Below are 20,516 nucleotides of genomic sequence, written 5' to 3' on the forward strand. Positions count from 1 at the left end.
ACAGGAAATGCCTTTGTAAGAATATTACATACCGAGAATTTCTCTCTCTCTCTCTCTCTCTCTCTCTCTCTCTCTTCTCTCTCTCTCTCAAGGTAAACAGATTGTTCATTCATCCCTCCTGAAGGAAATTCCTTTGTTTTTATTATTGTTTTCATTATTACCAACTGATTACCAAAAAAAGGACTGGAATAGGTATTAGGATACCCGCTCCAGAAAATGCTCCCGCCGAAGGATGTCTAAATGAGCCGTTGCGTAAGTATGACCCAGGAATGGAGACCAAGGGCTTGAGGGAGGTGCTGAGGGGGCGTATATGGAGTGGCCCAGGATGTTCTGGAGGGAAGGGGGCCGGGGGAGACGCGAGGGTAGCGTAGGATCCCGAAGTCCTTCGCCGCCGCGTCCACCACCACCATAGCGGAAAGGATGCAAACGTTCCCGAGGCTACGAATACCTGTCACGACTCCGCCGCAGGACCTGGCGCGGAGCGTTGGTCAACTGCAAGGTCATCCTTGCACTATGAGGAGACGGCGAAGAAGAAGAAGAAGAAGAAGAAGAAGGAGAAGAAGAAGAAGAAGAAGGCGCGGTTAAAGACGCCTCTGTCTCGAAGAGAGAAACCGTCCCTCTGTTCTCCCGCCTGTCTGTCTGTAAATCGTCTTATTTTCTTTTAGTTTATTTGGATTTTTTACATTTCTCGTCATTCCAGTCCCGAGAAGGATTATGTGATGTACCGGTGATGCTATTCAGACGGACCGAAGTGGATCAAATTGGTCCGATATCTCGACAGTCCAAGATTGGAGATGTTTCTATTTACAAGTAGAAATGTCAGGTTTAATTATAACCATTTCCTTTTTTTTTCAATTTTTCTTGCTTCTTTCCTCAACAGTTCATTCATACTAGGGCCAAATATACTGCTACATAATCCCTAATTTCAAAGGTACTAAGCATAATTACCCTACAGTGTTTAACCTAGTTAATTCTATACTTTCCTGTTATTCAAATCTTGCAGCAGTATACGATTACTTAGACAATTCAAAACTTTAACATTTAAAGCTTCATTATGACATATTATCGTTAATTAATTTGCTAAACATACGTTATAACTAAAAAGTATTTATTTTTAATAAATTAAGAATATTTACTAAAAGAATAATTGAAGATATTTATATAAATATAAGTTATCCCTATGCCAATCTTGATGTTAATATTCTGAACTATTCTTTTACAAAATCTTGATTAGAATGAGATTTTCACAGAAAATCTGAGATAAAAGCTAAATGGAATTTCGATATTTGAGAATCATCACACTTAAAAGTTTTAAGTTGACTATAAAATACTCCAGAAACAATGCACTGAACACTGTAAGTTTAACGCTTCAATCTTATTACCCCAGTTTAGTTATAATACCTAAAACCCAATAACTTAAAATAATTGTTCATTTAGCGTTTTACTTACTTCATTTTCTTGACTTCGGTAAAACAACATTTTCCCTAGAGAAACAATACTTTAAAAACAGCAAGATTGATATTATTCTTATGTCCTCACCTTAGTATAACAATTAAAAGTCAGTACTTTGAAATAATTGTCAGTTTAACTCTGTATTCTCCTCATTTTCTTGACTTGGGGAAAACAACATTGTCTTTGGAGAAACAATACTTTAAAAAGAGATGCTTGAGAATCAATACCAGCCTCCTGTAGAGCAGAACAAGGCACAGGAAACAATAATTACCGGTCATTACAGGTAATTGCTCACCAAAGGGGCCCCCCAAAATATGAATAGATTAGCGAGATGATCGTCTGGACTTTGTATAATACAGGCTCAAACTCTCTCTCTCTCTCTCTCTCTCTCTCTCTCTCTCTCTCTCTCTCTCTCTCTCTCTCTCTCTTATTTTAGCTGCTAGTGAGAACAGCCATTTGGACCTAATGAAGATATCTAATGCCTTTGGAGGGGGAATCTGCAGGCTAAAAATCTCTCTCTCTCTCTCTCTCTCTCTCTCTCTCTCTCTCTCTCTCTCTCTCTCTCCTTTTGTCTGTTGGTGCAAAGGGCTACTGGGACCCAATTATAATATCTAATGCTTTTGGAAGTATTAAAATCTCTCTCTCTCTCTCTCTCTCTCTCTCTCTCTCTCTCTCTCTCCTCGGTAAATGGAAAGAATCTGATAAAAGTTCTGGTATGATTTTGATCATCTTTGATTGCAAAAAAAAAAAAAACATAGTTAAGGCAACATGATTTAAAAATAATGTTCTATCAGTATAATCAAATATGATTATTAGTTACACACACATGATGGAATTATATTATATTTCGTAAGTGACAAAAATAAAGCCAAGCAGCAAATATTGTTTCAAGGGACTTGATTCTCTACATGGTGAGTTTTACAATGACACTTATTTCTCCAATGCATATAAAGTCATGAAAAAGCTTTTCATTCATCAGTCACTTTATTGGGTCATTTTTTCATCAATTACAGAAATGCAGATGAATATTTTGGTGTTATTAAGATGAATTTTTTTAACCGTTGCCACAATCTAACGTTATACATTTGAGTATATGATGTTTATGTTCTCTCTCTCTCTCTCTCTCTCTCTCTCTCTCTCATTTGCTCCCAAATAATTCAAGATGTCTGATATTTAACTGTAATAAAGAAAAGTGTTTTTATGCACTAAAGAATATGTTCTCTCTCTCTCTCTCTCTCTCTCTCTCTCTCTCTCTCTCTCTCTCTCTTTGCCTCCACATAGTTCAAAAGATTTCTTCTACTTAATTGTAATAAAACATGTTTTTTCATGAAGAACTAAATAGCCATCCTTTCTCTCTCTCTCGCTCTCTCTCTCTCTCTCTCTCTCTCTCTCTCTCTCTCTCTCTCTCATTTGCTCCCAAATAATTCAAGATGTCTGATATTTAACTGTAATAAGGAAAAGTGTTTTTATGCACTGAAGAACTATCCTCTCTCTCTCTCTCTCTCTCTCTCTCTCTCTTTTTGCCTCCACATGGTTCAAAAGATTTCTTCTACTTAATTAAAATAAAACATGTTTTTTCATGAAGAACTAAATAGCCATCCTTTCTCTCTCTCTCTCTCTCTCTCAAATAATTCAAGATGTCTGATATTTAGCTGTAATAAAGAAAAGTGTTTTTTTATGCACTGAAAAACTATCCGCTCTCTCTCTCTCTCTCCTTTGAAACATCATCATAAAATAAACATTTCACCATCATAGCCCTACCCATCATTATACCCAACCAAGACCTGCCATATATCTCTTCTGTATACCTGTTTCTCTGTATGCCTGTATACTTGCATACCTGTATTAATGCTACTTAGAAGATCCTTCGGGACTGGGCTTTTAGGATGCCCGGAAACCGTATTCTCCTACGAGTGCTAAGAAGGACGCGACCAGTCCTATCAGGACTATGAAAAAAGGACCTTGGAGATGGGCCACTGACAGAGGTTGCAATTGAGACACGCCCCCCTGAGGAATAATAATAATAATAATAATAATAATAATAATAATAATAATAATAATACTTTATTAAAAGTAATGGCTACTTCAGCAGCGTTACACTTGTAGAGATTCTTCTCTATTTTGCGAATAGCGGCTTTTTCCGTGCTACTTAAACAGGCTCGTAGAGCGCCTAGAGAGGTCATGGTAAAAATACAGGGTCAAAATAGGCGTAATATATTTGAATTTTACAGTAAAACAGATACCATAGTCAGCAAAGTCCTTAACGATTTTCTCTCTCTCTCCACACCACCTATATCGCTTTCTTAAAGGCGAGCTTTCGTCTGGAGCTGCCAGACATCCTCGGGCTGGGAAGCTGAGGGGTGGACTGATCTTGGTGCGGTGTCCGTCCTCCTTATATCTGTGGCTGACAGCAGGGGGTCTGCCCCATGCTTGTCTCCTATTGGCTGGTGGCGGTGAGTCTTGTTTTCATTGGCTGCCTGAGCCAGGTCTCAAGCCACTTTCTTCGGGCCGATGGTTGCGTTGCAGCCATATCCTGCAGCCGCCTGGAACCTCCTAAGCGGCGCTGTAACATTGATGGGCGTTGCGCTACGCTGTGGGACGTCACGGCTACTTTGATTTCCATCGGCTGCAGGAGTACCTCGTTCGGGGGCGTTGTCATCCATAGAGTTGTCATGATCGGTGGTGTCATTGTTGGTGGCAGGTCTTCTCATACTCGTAGGGAGGAGAAATTCTTCCTGCGTCGTATTCAGGATTAGGTTTTATTTGCTGGAGAGTAGCGCCTCCAGCAGGCGCAACCGACGGGCATCAGGGGCCTTCCCGATGATCTTCGTGTTCTTTATGATGACATCTCGGGAGATGGCCTTCGTGATGTTTGGTGCGGGCGTGATTCTTTATAGCCCCCTCTTGGGCGTGGCACGAGAGTCTCTTCGACAGTCGCATGGTAGTCATACCTACGTAGGCGCCGCTGCATTCGCGGACTGGGCATGTATACTGGTACACTACATGCGTCTGCTTCAGGGGTTCTCGTGCCTGTGGAGAGTGGTTATTTTTCATAAAAAGATCGCGCGTCCTCCGATTCTGGTAATATATGATTAGGTCGATATTCTTGATGTCGTCAGTCGGGGATACATTATCAGAAATAATTTTCTTAATGGCGTCCTCTTCTTCACGGTAATGGGAACTCATGAAGGCTTTGTAGTACAGCTTGATATTATTCTGGGGGCGGGGCTGCGGGCTCTCACTACCGTACCATTTCTCCAGGCACGTTCGTAAATAGGGACTCTACATCCAGCGAGGCGATAATCCCGGTACCAGGGGCGTCCTTGATGGCTTCTAAGAACTCTTCCGAAGACTGCAGGCTGTACCGACTCGACGAAACCATAGATATAATCCTTGATCGTGTCTACAGGAATCAGTCGACGGCGCCCCTCAACATACCGGAAGCCTCGCTCCGTACGCTGCTGGAGATATGCACGAAGAAGGCCCCTTTCTCCACCCACCGTGGCCAGATGTTCCGCCAAAAGGACGGCGTGCGATGGGCTCCCCACTGGGGGTTCTCTTCGCTAACTTTTATATGGGCACTGTGGAGGAACGGGTCTTTGCCAGGATGCAGCAACCCCGCAGATATGGACGTTATATTGACGACATCTTTGTGCAAGTCGACGCCGAGGAGAGGTAGAAGCCCTCCGTCAAGCATTTCAAGCAGTGTAGTGTGCTGAACTACACAGTCGAACGCAGCTCCGACGATCGGCTCCCCTTCCTCGACGTCCTTGTAAGCAAGACGGAAGACGGTCTCCGTACTTCAGTCTACACAAAGAAAACCAATTTAGGACTTTGTTTGCCTCAACGGAGACAGCGAGTGCCCCGCCAGATTCAAAAGCACCACCGTCAGGGCCTTCGTCAGGAGGGCCCTCTCCCACTGCTCAACCTGGCAGGACACTCACCAGGAACTCGACCGCGCCTCCCAAGTACTTGTGAATAACGGGTACTCAAATAAATTAATCAGCAAGGAAGTCCGCACAGCCCTGGAGAAATGGTACGGTAGTGAGAGCCCGCAGCCCCGCCCCCAGAATAATATCAAGCTGTACTACAAAGCCTTCATGAGTTCCCATTAACGTGAAGAAGAGGACGCCATAAGAAAAATTATTTCTGATAATGTATCCCGACTGACGACACCAAGAATATCGACCTAATCATATATTACCAGAATCGGAGGACGCGCGATCTTTTTATGAAAAATAACCCCTCTCCACAGGCACGAGAACCCCTGAAGCAGACGCATGTAGTGTACCAGTATACATGCCCAGTCCGCGAATGCAGCGGCGCCTACGTAGGTATGACTACCATGCGACTGTCGAAGAGACTCTCGTGCCACGCCCAAGAGGGGGCTATAAAGAATCACGCCCGCACCAAACATCACGAGGCCATCTCCCGAGATGTCATCATAAATAAAGAACACGAAGATCATCGGGAAGGCCCCTGATGCCCGTCGGTTGCGCCTGCTGGAGGCGCTACTCATCCAGCAAATAAAACCTAATCTGAATACGACGCAGGAAGAATTTCTCCTCCCTACGAGTATGAGAAGACCTGCCACCAACAATGACACCACCGATCATGACAACTCTATGGATGACAACGCCCCCGAACGAGGTACTCCTGCAGCCGATGGAAATCAAAGTAGCCGTGACGTCCCACAGCGTAGCGCAACGCCCATCAATGTTACAGCGCCGCTTAGGAGGTCCAGGCGGCTGCAGGATATGCTGCAACGCAACCATCGGCCCGAAGAAAGTGGCTTGAGACCTGGCTCAGGCAGCCAATGAAAACAAGACTCACCGCCACCAGCCAATAGGAGACAAGCATGGGGCAGACCCCCTGCTGTTCAGCCACAGATATAAGGAGGACGGACACCGCACCAAGCACAGTCAGTGTCCACCCTCAGCTTCCCAGCCCGAGGATGTCTGGCAGCTCCAGACGAAAGCTCGCTTTAAGAAAGAGAGAGAGAGAGAGAGAGAGAGAGAGAGAGAAAATCGTTAATGACTTTGATGACTATGGTATCATAGTTTATCTGTAAAATTCAAATATATACACCTATTTTGACCCTGTATTTTACCATGACCTCTATAGGCGCTCTACTAGCCTGTTTAAGTAGCACGGAAAAAGCCGCTATTCGCAAAATAGAGAAGAATCTCTACAAGTGTAACGCTGCTGAAGTAGCCATTACTTTTAATAAAGTATGCTTGAGAGAGGGTCTGCTTCCTAAGTACAATAATAATAATAATAATAAAGGCGACTGGAAAAGCAAATCATGGTGATAAGATCTGACTTGAGTAAACTAAAAGAGATGGCAGAAAAAAGGCTAAGACGCAAGAAAACAAGGGAGGAACTCAACGAGAAATACAAAGTACAAGAGAGGGGACTAAAAAACACAATAGAAGATGTAAAACAGAGGCTTAAGGCCAAAGCACATAAGATCCAACGGTACATGAACAAGAATAAGGGATACCAACAGAACAAACTATTCGGAACCAACCAGAAAAGACTATACAGACAACTAAGAGGGGAAGACAACCACCAAAAAATTCCTGAAGCCGAACCAAGTAAGAGACTCTGGGAAAACATATGGAGCAATCCGGTATCACGCAACAAACATGCAACATGGCTCCAGGAAGTCAAGGAAGAAGAAACAGGGAGAATAAAACAAAGATTCCCGAGAACCACGACAGACACAGTCAGATACCAACTAAATAAAATGCCAAACTGGAAAGCCCCAGGTCCCGATGAAGTCCATGGATACTGGCTCAAAACCTACACCCACGAATAGCAGAACAACTCCAGCATTGTATCTCAAATCACCATGCACCCAAATGGATGACCACAGGAAGAACATCCTTAGTACAAAAAGACAAGAGTAAGGGAAATAAAGCCAGTAACTACAGGCCTATCACCTGCCTACCAATAATGTGGAAGTTACTAACAGGTATCATCAGTGAAAGGCTATACAACTACCTAGAGGAGACAAACACCATCCCCCACCAACAGAAAGGCTGCAGAAGGAAGTGTAGGGGCACAAAAGACCAGCTCCTGATAGACCAAATGGTAATTGAAGAACAGTAGGAGAAGGAAAACCACCTAAGCATGGCATGGATAGACTATAAGAAAGCCTTCGACATGATACCACACACATGGCTAATAGAATGCCTGAAAAATATATGGGGCAGAGGCAAAACCATCAGCTTCCTCAAAAATACAATGCGCAACTGGAATACAATACTTATAAGCTCTGGAATAAAACTAGCAGAGGTTAATATCAGGAGAGGGATCTTCCAGGGCGACTCACTGTCCCCACTACTCTTCGTAGTAGCCATGATTCCCATGACAAAAGTACTACAGAAGATGGAGGCAACAGAATCAACCATCTGATGTTCATGGACGACATCAAGCTGTATGGTAAGAGCATCAAGGAAATAGATACCCTAATCCAGACTGTAAGGATTGTATCTGGGGACATCAGGATGGAGTTTGGAATAGAAAAATGCGCCTTAGTCAACATACAAATAAAAAAGGCAAAGTACGAGAACTGAAGGTATAAAGCTACCAGATGGGAGCAACATCAAACACATAGATGAGACTGGATACAAATACCTGGGAATAATGGAAGGAGGGGATATAAAACACCAAGAGATGAAGGGCACGATCAGGAAACAGAGACTCAAGGCGATACTCTAGTCCAAAACTCAACGCGGGAAATATGATAAAAGCCATAAACACATGGGCAGTGCCAGTAATCAGATACAGCGCAGGAATAGTGGAATGGACGAAGGCAGAACTCCGCAGCATAGATCAGAAAACCAGGAAACATATAACAATACACAAAGCACTACACCCAAGAGCAAATACGGACAGACTATACATAACACGAAAGGAAGGAGGGAGGGGACTACTAAGCATAAAGAACTGTGTCAACATCGAGAACAGAGCACTGGGGCAATATCTGAAAACCAGTGAAGACGAATGGCTGAAGAGTGCATGGGAAGAAGGACTGATAAAAGTAGACGAAGACCCAGAAATATACAGAGACAGGAGAATGGCAAACAGAACAGACGACTGGCACAACAAACTAATGCACGGACATGAGACAGACTAAAGAACTAGCCAGCGATGACACATGGCAATGGCTACAGAGGGGAGAGCTAAAGAAGGAAACTGAAGGAATGATAACAGCGGCACAAGATCAGGCCTTAAGAACCAGATATGTTCAAAATACGATAGACGGAAATAACATTTCTTCCATATGTAGGAAGTGCAATACGAAAAATGAAACCATAAACCTCATAGCAAGCGAATGCTCGGCACTTGCACAGAACTAGTACAAAAAGAGCCATGATTCAGTGGCAAAAGCCCTCCACTGGAGCCTGTGCAAGAAACATCAGCTACCTTGCAGTAATAAGTGGTATGAACACCAACCTGAAGGAGTGATAGAAAACGATCAGGCAAAGATCCTCTGGGACTATGGTATCAGAACAGATAGGGTGATACGTGCAAATAGACCAGACGTGACGTTGATTGACGAATTCAAGAAGAAAGTATCACTCATTGATGTCGCAATACCATGGGACACCAGAGTTGAAAGAGAGAGGGAAAAAAATGGATAAGTATCAAGATCTGAAAATAGAAAATAAGAAGGATATGGGATATGCCAGTGGAAATTGTACCCATAATCATAGGAGCACTAGGCACGATCCCAAGATCCCTGAAAAGGAATCTAGAAAAACTAGAGGCTGAAGTAGCTCCAGGACTCATGCAGAGGAGTGTGATCCTAGAAACGGTGCACATAGTAAGAAAAGTGATGGACTCCTAAGGAGGCAGGATGCAACCCGGAACCCCACACTATAAATACCACCCAGTCGAATTGGAGGACTGTGATAGAGCAAAAAAATAAATAAATAAATAAAAAATAATAATAATAATAATAATGCAGTTTACGAGAGTCTTCTTTCCGCAAATAATAATAATAATAATAATAATAATAATAATAATAATAATAATAATAATAATAATAATAATAATAATAATAATAATAATAACAACACTTCAGTTACCTCAATATTCTTCTTCTCGAACTCGGACATAAGCTCCTTGTACCATTTCTCCACCAGCCCCGACTCGACCATGCTCTGAATTCCCAGGTTGAACTTGTACCTCCAAGGCGTTCCTTTCTTGAAGACGAAGGCTAAATTCCCCTCGTATAGCTGCTTCTTCAGGGAGTAGACGTCCGCTCCGTGGCCCAGGTTACTGTACATGATCTCCATGTAGGCGTACGTTTCCGTGTGGGCGTGGGTTCCAGCCAGGACCAGGGCAATGCAGCCTTCCTCGCCCATGTAGGGAAGGGGTTCAACAATAGGCACCAGGTCCATTTTGGCCCCCAGGGCGGATAACGTGGCGTCTGTGGAGGTGGCTAGAGCTTCGGGGACGAATTCTCCGTAGTCCACCATGCACATTCTGGGTGTAGAAAACGTGTTTAGAAAACGGGGGTTGATGTGTCTCCTATCATGCTCCAATTCGAGTATAGTGTTATTATTATAATAATAATAATAATAATATGCTTTATTTCAGCTCAGGGGCATATACATTGAATATACAAAATACAGACAGTAACATACACAATCTAGATACATGAGACATGATAAAATAGAAAAGGAAAAGGAATAATCGGCACTTATCCACAAAATAGCTGAGGTAGCATAAAAGCTAGTAATCATCATACTGGTAATAACAGTAATAATATTGGTGAGAAAAAAAATATGCATTGAGAGTAATAACAGTTAGTGCACATATTATATAACTTAAATTTCAACTAGAGACCTTAGGTGGTTACAGTATAGTCAGGTCCAGAGGGCTAAATACATAAATTAAATGTAAATAAAACTATAACTTGATAGTAATCACAGTAATAATGAAAAATTAAAATATCAGCAATAAATGTAATAATGACAAAAACTGCAGATGACATCTTGCCAATACAGAGATTAAGTCCTTTAGGGGACATAGACCTCATTTTCCCATCTTCCCACAATTTAGATCATCTTGCTTCACTCCTTAGGATGCTTTGTATGAGCGAGTTGCTGCTATTTCTCACTCGGGTTACCAGACTGGACATTGTTCGCCTAACAATGATTTTTAAATTGTCCAGGTGGTTTTCTATGAACATCTGTGTGGCGGAGTGGTAGCGGGGAGTGTTTGTGAGGTGTCTCAGAATGTCATTGTGCACAACAGTGATGCGTCTCATGGTCTTTCGGGTATAGTTCGTCCAGAGGGAACACCCATAGATACTGTAGCAGTACGAGCGGAATAGCAGCAGTTTCACGTCTCGGTGACAGAAGGCAAACCTCCTTGCAATCATGTTGCCAGCTGCACATAGTTTACGACGCCTCTGTTCAATGTCTGCCGTATCTTTTAGGTCGTCGGTAATAATGTGACCCAAATACGGAAATTCGTGCACAAATTCCAGCCGATGGTTTCCGAGGAAAATTTGAGGTTCTGCAATATGCTTAAGCGATCTCGGGAGCAGCGACATGCACTGGGTCTTGGTTTCGTTGTAGATTATATCAAATTCCTCTGCATATTGGCGGCAAGTGTCGATGAGCCGTTGGAGGCCATGCACTGATGGGGAAATCAGAACCATATCGTCGGCGTAACAGAGGTTGTTTCATTGACGGTGCATCCGATTGGGAGCGAGTTCAGTTTGACATTCAAGGCATCTGTGTACGTATTAAACCGGTATGGAGAGAGAATGCCCCCTTGCCGAAGCCCGTTTAGGGAGCCGAAGGGGTAAGATAATACGTTACCCCATTTGACACAGAATTGCTGTGTGGAGAACCAGCAATGTAAAATGCCAATTAGATACAGGGGTGTGCCCCTTTTATGCAGCTTCAGGAAGAGCTTCAGGTAGTTTACTCTGTCAAATGCTTTTCTCACATCTACAAAACAAAGGAAAACAGGAGAGGCTGATGATAGTTCAGCAATTCTTTCAGTATGTAGATGCAGGTGTCGGTTGAGTGGTTTGCTTTAAACCCGAACTGGTTGTCAGTGGTGTGTAGAAAGGGGAGAAGTCTCACTAGAAGAACAGACTCAAGTATCTTCGATGCAATCGATGTGATTGCAATCGGCCGGTAGTTGCCAGGGTCAGCTGCATCCTTTAGCTTGTTTTTGATTAATGGTATCAAGTGAACTAAGAGTAGGGAGTCTGGAAGAAACCGGTGAATTATGCACGAATTGAATAGGGCAGTTAGCAAAATGTAAATTATCGGATGGCAGAATTTGAAGGCCTCTGCAGGAAGACCATCACAGCTGGCGATTTATTATTAGGTATGCTGTTTATGGCATCGCTGATGTTACCTGGCGTAATACGGTCTGCAAAATGAAATTGAATGTTGTCAGTAAGGAGGTTATCTACATCCCTTCGGGAATCTTGATCATTTATGCAATTCAGGATATTGTTGAAGTGATCGCCCACATACTTGCAATAGCTTCGTCTCGACTGCTTCCCTACTCTCTGTGATAGCTTTTTCAGTTTTGGGATTTAAAGACTGATATCTTTCAAAACAAAGACGAGGATAATCACCAGATTCTAAGTTTCTAGACATTGCATCGGCTCTTAGTTGTTTTTCATTTAACCTGCAGTGCTTAAAGCAAGTTTGAACTGCGCTCTCGTCTGTCTCATTAATATAATAATGCTGTGTGCGCTTCCCTGGGGCTACCATTTTGCCTCCACAGTAAAAACATTTCTCGTGGGTGTGTATACAGATCTTTAACCAAGTCATTCCATCCAGGTTATATTCGAGAATTACCTTGACGAAATCTATAGGCAGTCCTGCCCGAAGCAAGCATAGCGGAGATTATGTTCGAATAGAATTCATTCAGATCCCTCTTGTGGTGGTCATTTCTACAATTTGTGTTAGTACAAAGTAAGGCGTCTGCCGGTTGAACTATTGACCGCAACCTGGTTTCCGTGGTCGCCCTAAAGTATCTGGTTTTCTGTTGGTTTTTAAAATCCCAGTTTGTTTACAGCTGGTGGCGATCAGTAGGGGTTCACGGTAGGAGGGATGGGGTACTGAATGACACCTGTAATGGGATGTGATCGTAGCCCATTGCAAGATCATAGCGAATATTGCAGGTCATAATAGAATCATAAGTGAAGTTGGAGATGTGATGCAGTGGTCCAACCGAGGAAGTTGTAATAGCGTCCGCTCTATTATGTACATATGAATAAGAGGAGGGAGGGAGGAGCATTACATCGCTAATTTTGGAGAGCATGATTTTGACAGAAGCGAGTAAGTTCATATAAAATTGTTTTTGTGGGGTGAGAATTAAGGTCCCCGATTATACAAATATGATCAGCAGGAGATCATGAATAATACTGTGTTACTCCCCTAGGATCATGCAGTAATGATCAAAATTATTGTTATTTTCCCATGGCATATAAACATTAATAATAAGGATTTTAGAGTTCCCTACTGTCACTTGAAGCCCCAGCAATCTGTCACTCCTGTAGGTCATCACCTTTGTCGATTTGTCTAACGATTTGTGCCACAGGAAAGAAAGTCCCCCTTTCGGGCGACCGGCTAGGATTTGATCTGTAACTTGCATCGATGAAGTCGAGAAGGTTCTGAAGTCTTCATGAATTGAATCGCAGATGGCAAGGTCATGAGGCCAGAGGAGCGTTTCTTGCAATGCAATGATGCCTTTGAAGTTTTTTGCAGAACATGTTTAGGAGAGGAATGTTCCGCTTGAGGCCAAAAATATTCCAAGAGATTATGTTAATGTATCCATGGCTGCTCACGAAGATGGGAGATAAATGTGCTGATCATTTGGGTGGATGGGGGGTTAGCCAGGAGGAGTGGGCAGTCACTCGCCGGGGGGGGGGGGGGGGGGGGGTTGACTGGCACTTGCGGGTGGAAATGACACTGGTTGGAGTGTCAGTAAGTTCCCCTGGGGGTGGTTTGATACCCGGATTTAGTTTGTATCTTGAAACTAATATATTAGGGCCGAAATTCTCGCCTTTAAGAACGTCGAGGTGTTGAAATAGGCAGGTAATCCTGTAAGCAACTTTATGTTTAATCCTGCATGGGAGTTCGTGAGAGATTAGTAGGTCAGAGCCAGTGAGAAACTTGACTCTCTCCACTATGGCGTCTAGCGTCACCGATGAGCGCAGATTGTGAATTACTACGTGGCATCTCTTCTCAGGTGTCGGGCGGGGTGAAACACGAATGTTGGGATCCGGTCCAGCGGCCAAACGAGAGGTTCTTCTCTTCTTTCTGCTTGTTTGTATCTGCCAGTCGCCTGACCCCTCATGATCAGTTTTCATCTGCATCTACGATGGGGGGTTGGGGGGGAGAGATAGGGTGGGGAGGATTACGAGGGCTAGTAATCATCACCGGAGATATATCTTCCACCGGAGGCACTGGGGAGGGAGAAGAGGTTTGGGGATCAACAGTCCCCTCGGAACGGGTGGGGCACTTCCGTCGTTGCTGGGAGGGGGCGAGGAAAAACTGGATGCCGTATTCGTTTTACCATATTTTTTATATATAGTCATTCGCCCTCGTTCTCGTTACTTGTTAACCTTGTGAAAAATTATTATTATTAATATTATTATTATTATTTTTTTTTTTTTTGCTCTATCACAGTCCTCCAATTCGACTGGGTGGTATTTATAGTGTGGGGTTCCGGGTTGCATCCTGCCTCCTTAGGAGTCCATCACTTTTCTTACTATGTGTGCCGTTTCTAGGATCACATCTTCTGCATGAGTCCTGGAGCTACTTCAGCCTCTAGTTTTTTCTAGATTCCTTTTTCAGGGATCTTGGGATCGTGCCTAGTGCTCCTATGATTATGGGTAGCGATTTCCACTGGCATATCCCATATCCTTCTTATTTCTATTTCAGATCTTGATACTTGATCCATTTTTTCCCTCTCTTTCTCTTCAACTCTGGTGTCCCATGGTATTGCGACATCAATGAGTGATACTTTCTTCTTGACTTTGTCAATCAACCTCACGTCTGGTCTGTTTGCACGTATCACCCTATCCGTTCTGATACCATAGTCCCAGAGGATCTTTGCCTGATCGTTTTCTATCACTCCTTCAGGTTGATGCTCGTACCACTTATTACTGCAAGGTAGCTGATGTTTCTTGCACAGGCTCCAGTGGAGGGCTTTTGCCACTGAATCATGCCTCTTTTTGTACTGGTTCTGTGCAAGTGCCGGGCATTCACTTGCTATGTGGTTTATGGTTTCATTTTTCGTATTGCACTTCCTACATATGGGGAGATGTTATTTCCGTCTATCGTTCTTTGAACATACCTGGTTCTTAGGGCCTGATCTTGTGCCGCTGTTATCATTCCTTCAGTTTCCTTCTTTAGCTCTCCCTCTGTAGCCATTGCCAATTGTCATCGCTGGCTAGTTCTTTAGTCTGTCTCATGTATTGTCCGTGCATTGGTTTGTTGTGCCAGTCGTCTGTTCTGTCTGTCTTTCTCCTGTCTCTGTATATTTCTGGGTCTTCGTCTACTTTTATCAGTCCTTCTTCCCATGCACTCTTTAGTCACTCGTCTTCACTGGTTTTCAGATATTGCCCCAGTGCTCTGTTCTCGATGTTTACGCAGTCCTCTATACTTAGTAGTCCTCTCCCTCCTTCCTTTCGTGTTATGTATGTCTGTCCGTATTTGCTCTTGGGGTGTAGTGCTTTGTGTATTGTCATATGTTTTCTGGTTTTCTGATCTATGCTGCGGAGTTCTATTATTATTATTATTATTATTATTATTATTATTATTATTATTATTATTATTATTATTATTATATTCATGGAAGGAAGAAACCGCACTTTAAAGGCAAATTCTATCAAATACAATGGCTGAATTCTAATATTTTATCCAACAACATTATTATTACTATTATTATTATTATTATTATTATTATTATTATTATTATTATTATTATTATTATCATAAGTAACATACGCATCATTAACATTCAATCCAGCCTAGTTATTATTATTATTATTATTATTATTATTATTATTATTATTATTATTATTATTATTATTATTATTATTATTATTATTATTATTATAACACACGCATCATCAACATTCAATCCAGCCAAGTTATTATTATTATTATTATTATATTATTATTATTATTATTATTATTATAAAAGCAAAAAACAACAATCACAAAACTCATGCAGCACCTTCTGACGAAGGAACTCTCCCACCCTTATTACCTGAGGTCACTGGCAGCCAGTTCCTCCTGCGTCTCGATCTTCTAGGATACACGGGGACCGTCAGGACTGCTATGAGGTTGCAGGTGTAGGATACCGCTAGGATCCACGACAGGAACAGCCAAAGGCAAAGGAAACATCGGACGCTCCAGTTATCGGGGACCGTCTCCAGTGATTTCATCAACAGGCACTAAAGAGATTTGGGGATATATATATATATTATATATATATATATATATATATATATAATATATACTATATACTATATATATATATATATATATATATATATATATATATATATCTCTGTATATATAATATATATATATATATATATCTATATATATATATATATCATATAATATATATATATATATATATATATATAGATATATATAATTTCTGGGTGTATAGTTGATTCTGCCAGGTTTCGTCTGTTATCTGTGGCAAATCTATATATCACGTGACATCGTGGAGAGAGAGAGAGAGAGAGAGAGAGAGAGAGAGAGACGAGAGCCAGAGAGAGAGAGAGAGATATATATATATATATATATATATATATATATATATATATTATATACAGTAGTTTGATACTATACAAATCAAATCATATATTGACAGAAACTAATATATATCCTAGCTTTTATAAAAATCATATTATTGAGGACTATGCTTCCCTAATTACATGAATAATGACCAAAATATAGATACTATAGTGCGTTTACTTTACTTTTCTAAGATCGCTGTGGTGTGACTTGTACAGATATCATACGTTGCCAATTTTCATGTTATGGTAATCACATTAGCTTCATGGAGTCTATTGAAATAGTTTTCATTTCTTGAAATGTGGTTCTTTGTTTGCATCAGATATTTTGAATATATCTCTTTTCGTAAATTCTTCGTTAAAACCTTGGTTTCATTAATGAAAATTAAGATATGGCATATTTTTTCCCCGGAGATTCCAGATCTGAGTTTAGGGGACCTATGATTTTTAAGAGGATTTAAAAGGTCATGGTCAATATCATTAAAGGATACTCGCTCTCGATCACCCATTGTGAAAAGTATGTACAGCCCAACACAAGTGACTCCCGTAAACGTCTTCACCCACCACCTGAGGCCAAGGAAATAGTCTATAATTTCGTGAAATACTTCATTTTATAAAAACATCATGAAGGTCCTGTAAGTGATGTTTCGAAGGCTATCCAGAGAACATCTGAAGCAACAAAAGTGTCAGAAATGACTATTCGTAGACTTAACAAGGAAGCAAGAGAGGCGGGAAATATAGTGGAATCTCCAATGTTTCAAAAAAGAAAAGGGAAAGTGAATCTGTGACTGACTTGGATGATTTTGATGAAAATGTTTCTAAGGGCATAATAGATCGATTGGCTTATGAATTTATGTCTCAAGTCCAAATACCAGAGCCAACATGCCATTCAGCGTATCTATAATTATAGAAAGAGAAAGAAAGAATAGCTAAATAGAATCGGGAATGAAAAAAAAAAAAGTTAACAGGGAAGAAGCAAATCCTATCCCTCAACTCCCAAGGTCTAAAGCGAATCCTTCTAAGAAGGATTATATCTGCGGGAAGCATTTAATGGGACTTACATACCCGTAGATATGACAATCTAAGATATGCAATCTTAGAAAAGTAAATGCAGTAATTTAACACAAACTAAAAAAAAATACAACAATTTAACCCAAATAGATTTAACAGTTTTTATAACTCAGTGTATAAAAATAATTTACAATTAACCAAAAAGAATCCAACAACTTAACCAAACCAACTTCATTTTCAAATCTCACTTGCAAGATCGTCAGGAAATTACTCGAGAACGACTTCACGAATCTCCTGTTATAGAAGTGGAAGAAGATCCCTACGACGACGGTGCCGACACCGACGGCGATCCAGAGCTCTGTCGTGAAGGGAAACACGAGATTCTGCCAGCTGGGTAGCGGAGGTGGGACCTTAAGCATGATGCCGAAGCTGGAACACGTGGGAAGGTAGAGATAAACACACACATATATCTACATACATATATATTATAATATATATATATATATATATATATATATATATATATGTATATATAATATATATATTACATATATGTATATATATAGTATATATATATATATATATAGTATATATATACAGATATATATGTGTGTGTATATATGTATACATATATATGTACACATATATATTAATAAAGATATAATATATATACATACACCACACACACACACACACACACACATATATATATATATATATATATATATATATATATATATATATATATATATATATATATATATATATATATATATATATATATAGGTAGATATATAGATATAGATAGATATATATGATATAGATATAGATATAGATATAGATATTGATAGATAAAGAAGGAGAGGAGAGAGAGAGAGAGAGAGAAAGAGAGAGAAAGCTCAGTGTTTTTATGTACGTATGCTGGTAGTTATATTTTGTATTTAAACCTCACAGAAATACACATTCACACACATACACAAACACTGCACAATCATAACCAAAACATGCAATACACTGTGTATACTATTAGCCACGAAGTATACTTCAATACACGAGTGAATGACATTAATCAAATCCATTTTTTTTGACGAACAGAAATGAACGAATCAATCAATTTCTTCTTCCTCACCCTTCCGAGTGGTAAGTGACCGAGATGTCAAAATCCTCGACTCTCTCAGGTGTCAAGGTGATGTAATTAAGGACCAGGTCCCTCTCCCCTCGATGCAGGTAACCCAGGATACCTGTCCAGGTACCGTTGGCGTCTCGTTCGCCCCACAAGGCTGTTGGGGTGGGTGAAGGAGGGGGGAGAAAAGGGTAAATGGGGTTACGAAAAGTAAAGTTAGATATTCATCTCTTAGATATTCATCTCGAAGAGCTGAGAAAATGGGTTAGTGGCGTTCCAAAGACTTAAGTCAGATACTTATTGTGCGGATTTAATCCTGAAGTTAGGAGTGAATTGCTTTAGTATGGAAATGGCGTTATAAAGTTTAGGGTCATGGAGTCATCAAGTCAATTTAGTGCAAAAAAATGACGTTTCACAGAATAAGGTCAGTACATGTTAGAAGTTTATCCATTTTACTTCTATACCATTTAAAGAGTTCAGAATTATGATGATCAGAAGATGAAACCTTTCACATGGAACAAAACCACAAGAGGGTCCAGTGACTTGAAATTCAACCTTCCGCAGAATATTATGGCCTCCATGAGGTAGGAGTAAGACGAGGTAAAATGGAAATACAGAAGGAATGAGAGCTTCCAAAACTGGAACAACTTGAGGAGGTCTTCTTCAACTCACGATCAGCCGTGAAGGAGAAACTGAAATTGAGCCATCTGGCCAGAGTTTCCAGCATCCGATAGTTCGTCCCGTCGAACTGGCCGTCCTCCCGCTGGAAGAAGAGAGGTCTGTCGTCGGCGTTGCTGGCCACGCCCACCTCCTTCCCATGGAAGTAGCGGAAGCGGTCTGGAAATACGCTCCCGAAGGACTGGAAGGTCGCGGCGTCCCACGCGCCTATCCTCTCCAACCTCCGGGCAGAAGCGAACGGCAGCCACGTCAGGAGGGCGTAGGATACGTCCATTCCAGGGGCGTCCTGGATTTCTGGGCACAAGAGCGCCACCGATTCGGTCCTTTTCAGCAGGGGCGTGGTCAGGAAAGCCTTCGCCCTGCAGGATGGAGACGCCACCAGCAAGACCACGCCCCGAGGTGACCAGTCCTTAGGTGGAGACCACAGAGGCCACCAGATGTGAGATCCTACGACGGCCATTACCACACCTGTCAGGTTAGATAAAAAAAAAAAACACATACAGTTGTCTTGTGTTGTTTGTTCCAGCCGCTGGAAGCGTCAGGAGGCGTAGACCTATATTCTGGGGAAATTATGGCTCCTTTCATCTGTCCAGGTTTGACGTCCAAATCCTGACTTGTCGGTTTTGGAACACGGAAATAGGTAACAAATCCTGACACTGGAAAAAGGACGGGACAGGTTCCCAAAAATAGGGATCGATTGTTCTATTATATTCATGCAAATGGCAGCTATGCTAGTCTTCGTTTTGATAGAGAACTAAAAAGCCAAATATTAAATTCGTGAGTTGCTCAATTTATCCAAAGAATAAAAATTAATTGTTCTGTCATATACATGCAAATGGCAGCCATGCTAGCCTTCGTTTTAATAGAGAACTAAAAAGTCAAATATTAAATTTGTGAGTTGCTCAATTTATCCAGTCAGGAAACTGGAAAATAATTTCCAAGAACTAAAAAGCTAAATATTAAATTTTGTGAGTTGCTCAATTTATCCAATCAGAAAACTGGAAAATAATTTCCATATTCGACTTTCTTCGTCAGAACGAACTGGGTTTAATGATGCCGTTTAGGAAATATGATATTAGCTAGACGATATATCTGAGATAAAGCCATAATATGTTTTCAATAAGATTCACCGAGCATAAATCATTTGTTTACACATTTTCTTTGCTAATTCCAACTCATTTTCATCTGATTAACAAAATTGGGGAAAGAACATAAATCAGACCAATTCAAGAAGTCACTCAAAAGTGAAGTGAATCTCTGCTGTTTGAAGACTCCATTAGGAAACGAAAGCTCTCTCTCTCTCTCTCTCTCTCTCTCTCTCTCTCTCTCTCTCTCTCTCTCTCTCTCTTAGTGAGTCATGGTAAAATAAATTTCATGTTTTAAGATACAATATGTTTAGCATATTTTTGTATAATTAATGGGTGGTGTGAAGGAAGAGAA

General features: G+C 41.1%; 1 protein-coding gene across 1 annotated transcript; it reads right to left on the bottom strand.

The window, feature by feature from the left end:
• Positions 1–438: 438 nt before the first annotated feature.
• LOC135207760 (glutamate receptor ionotropic, delta-2-like) lies at positions 439–19,536 on the bottom strand. Its single transcript, XM_064239586.1, has 10 exons — positions 19,071–19,536; positions 18,405–18,555; positions 17,524–17,704; positions 15,754–15,886; positions 15,348–15,352; positions 10,556–10,577; positions 9,543–9,955; positions 3,789–3,797; positions 3,364–3,459; positions 439–639 (listed from the first exon to the last, which is right to left on the bottom strand). The coding sequence occupies exons 1-10, from the start codon at positions 19,534–19,536 to the stop codon at positions 439–441; spliced, it is 1,677 nt and encodes a 558-aa protein (XP_064095656.1).
• Between the last annotated feature and the right edge of the window lie 980 nt (positions 19,537–20,516).

Source organism: Macrobrachium nipponense, chromosome 34 (assembly GCF_015104395.2).
Source record: "Macrobrachium nipponense isolate FS-2020 chromosome 34, ASM1510439v2, whole genome shotgun sequence".
Taxonomy (NCBI): Eukaryota; Metazoa; Arthropoda; class Malacostraca; order Decapoda; family Palaemonidae; genus Macrobrachium; species Macrobrachium nipponense.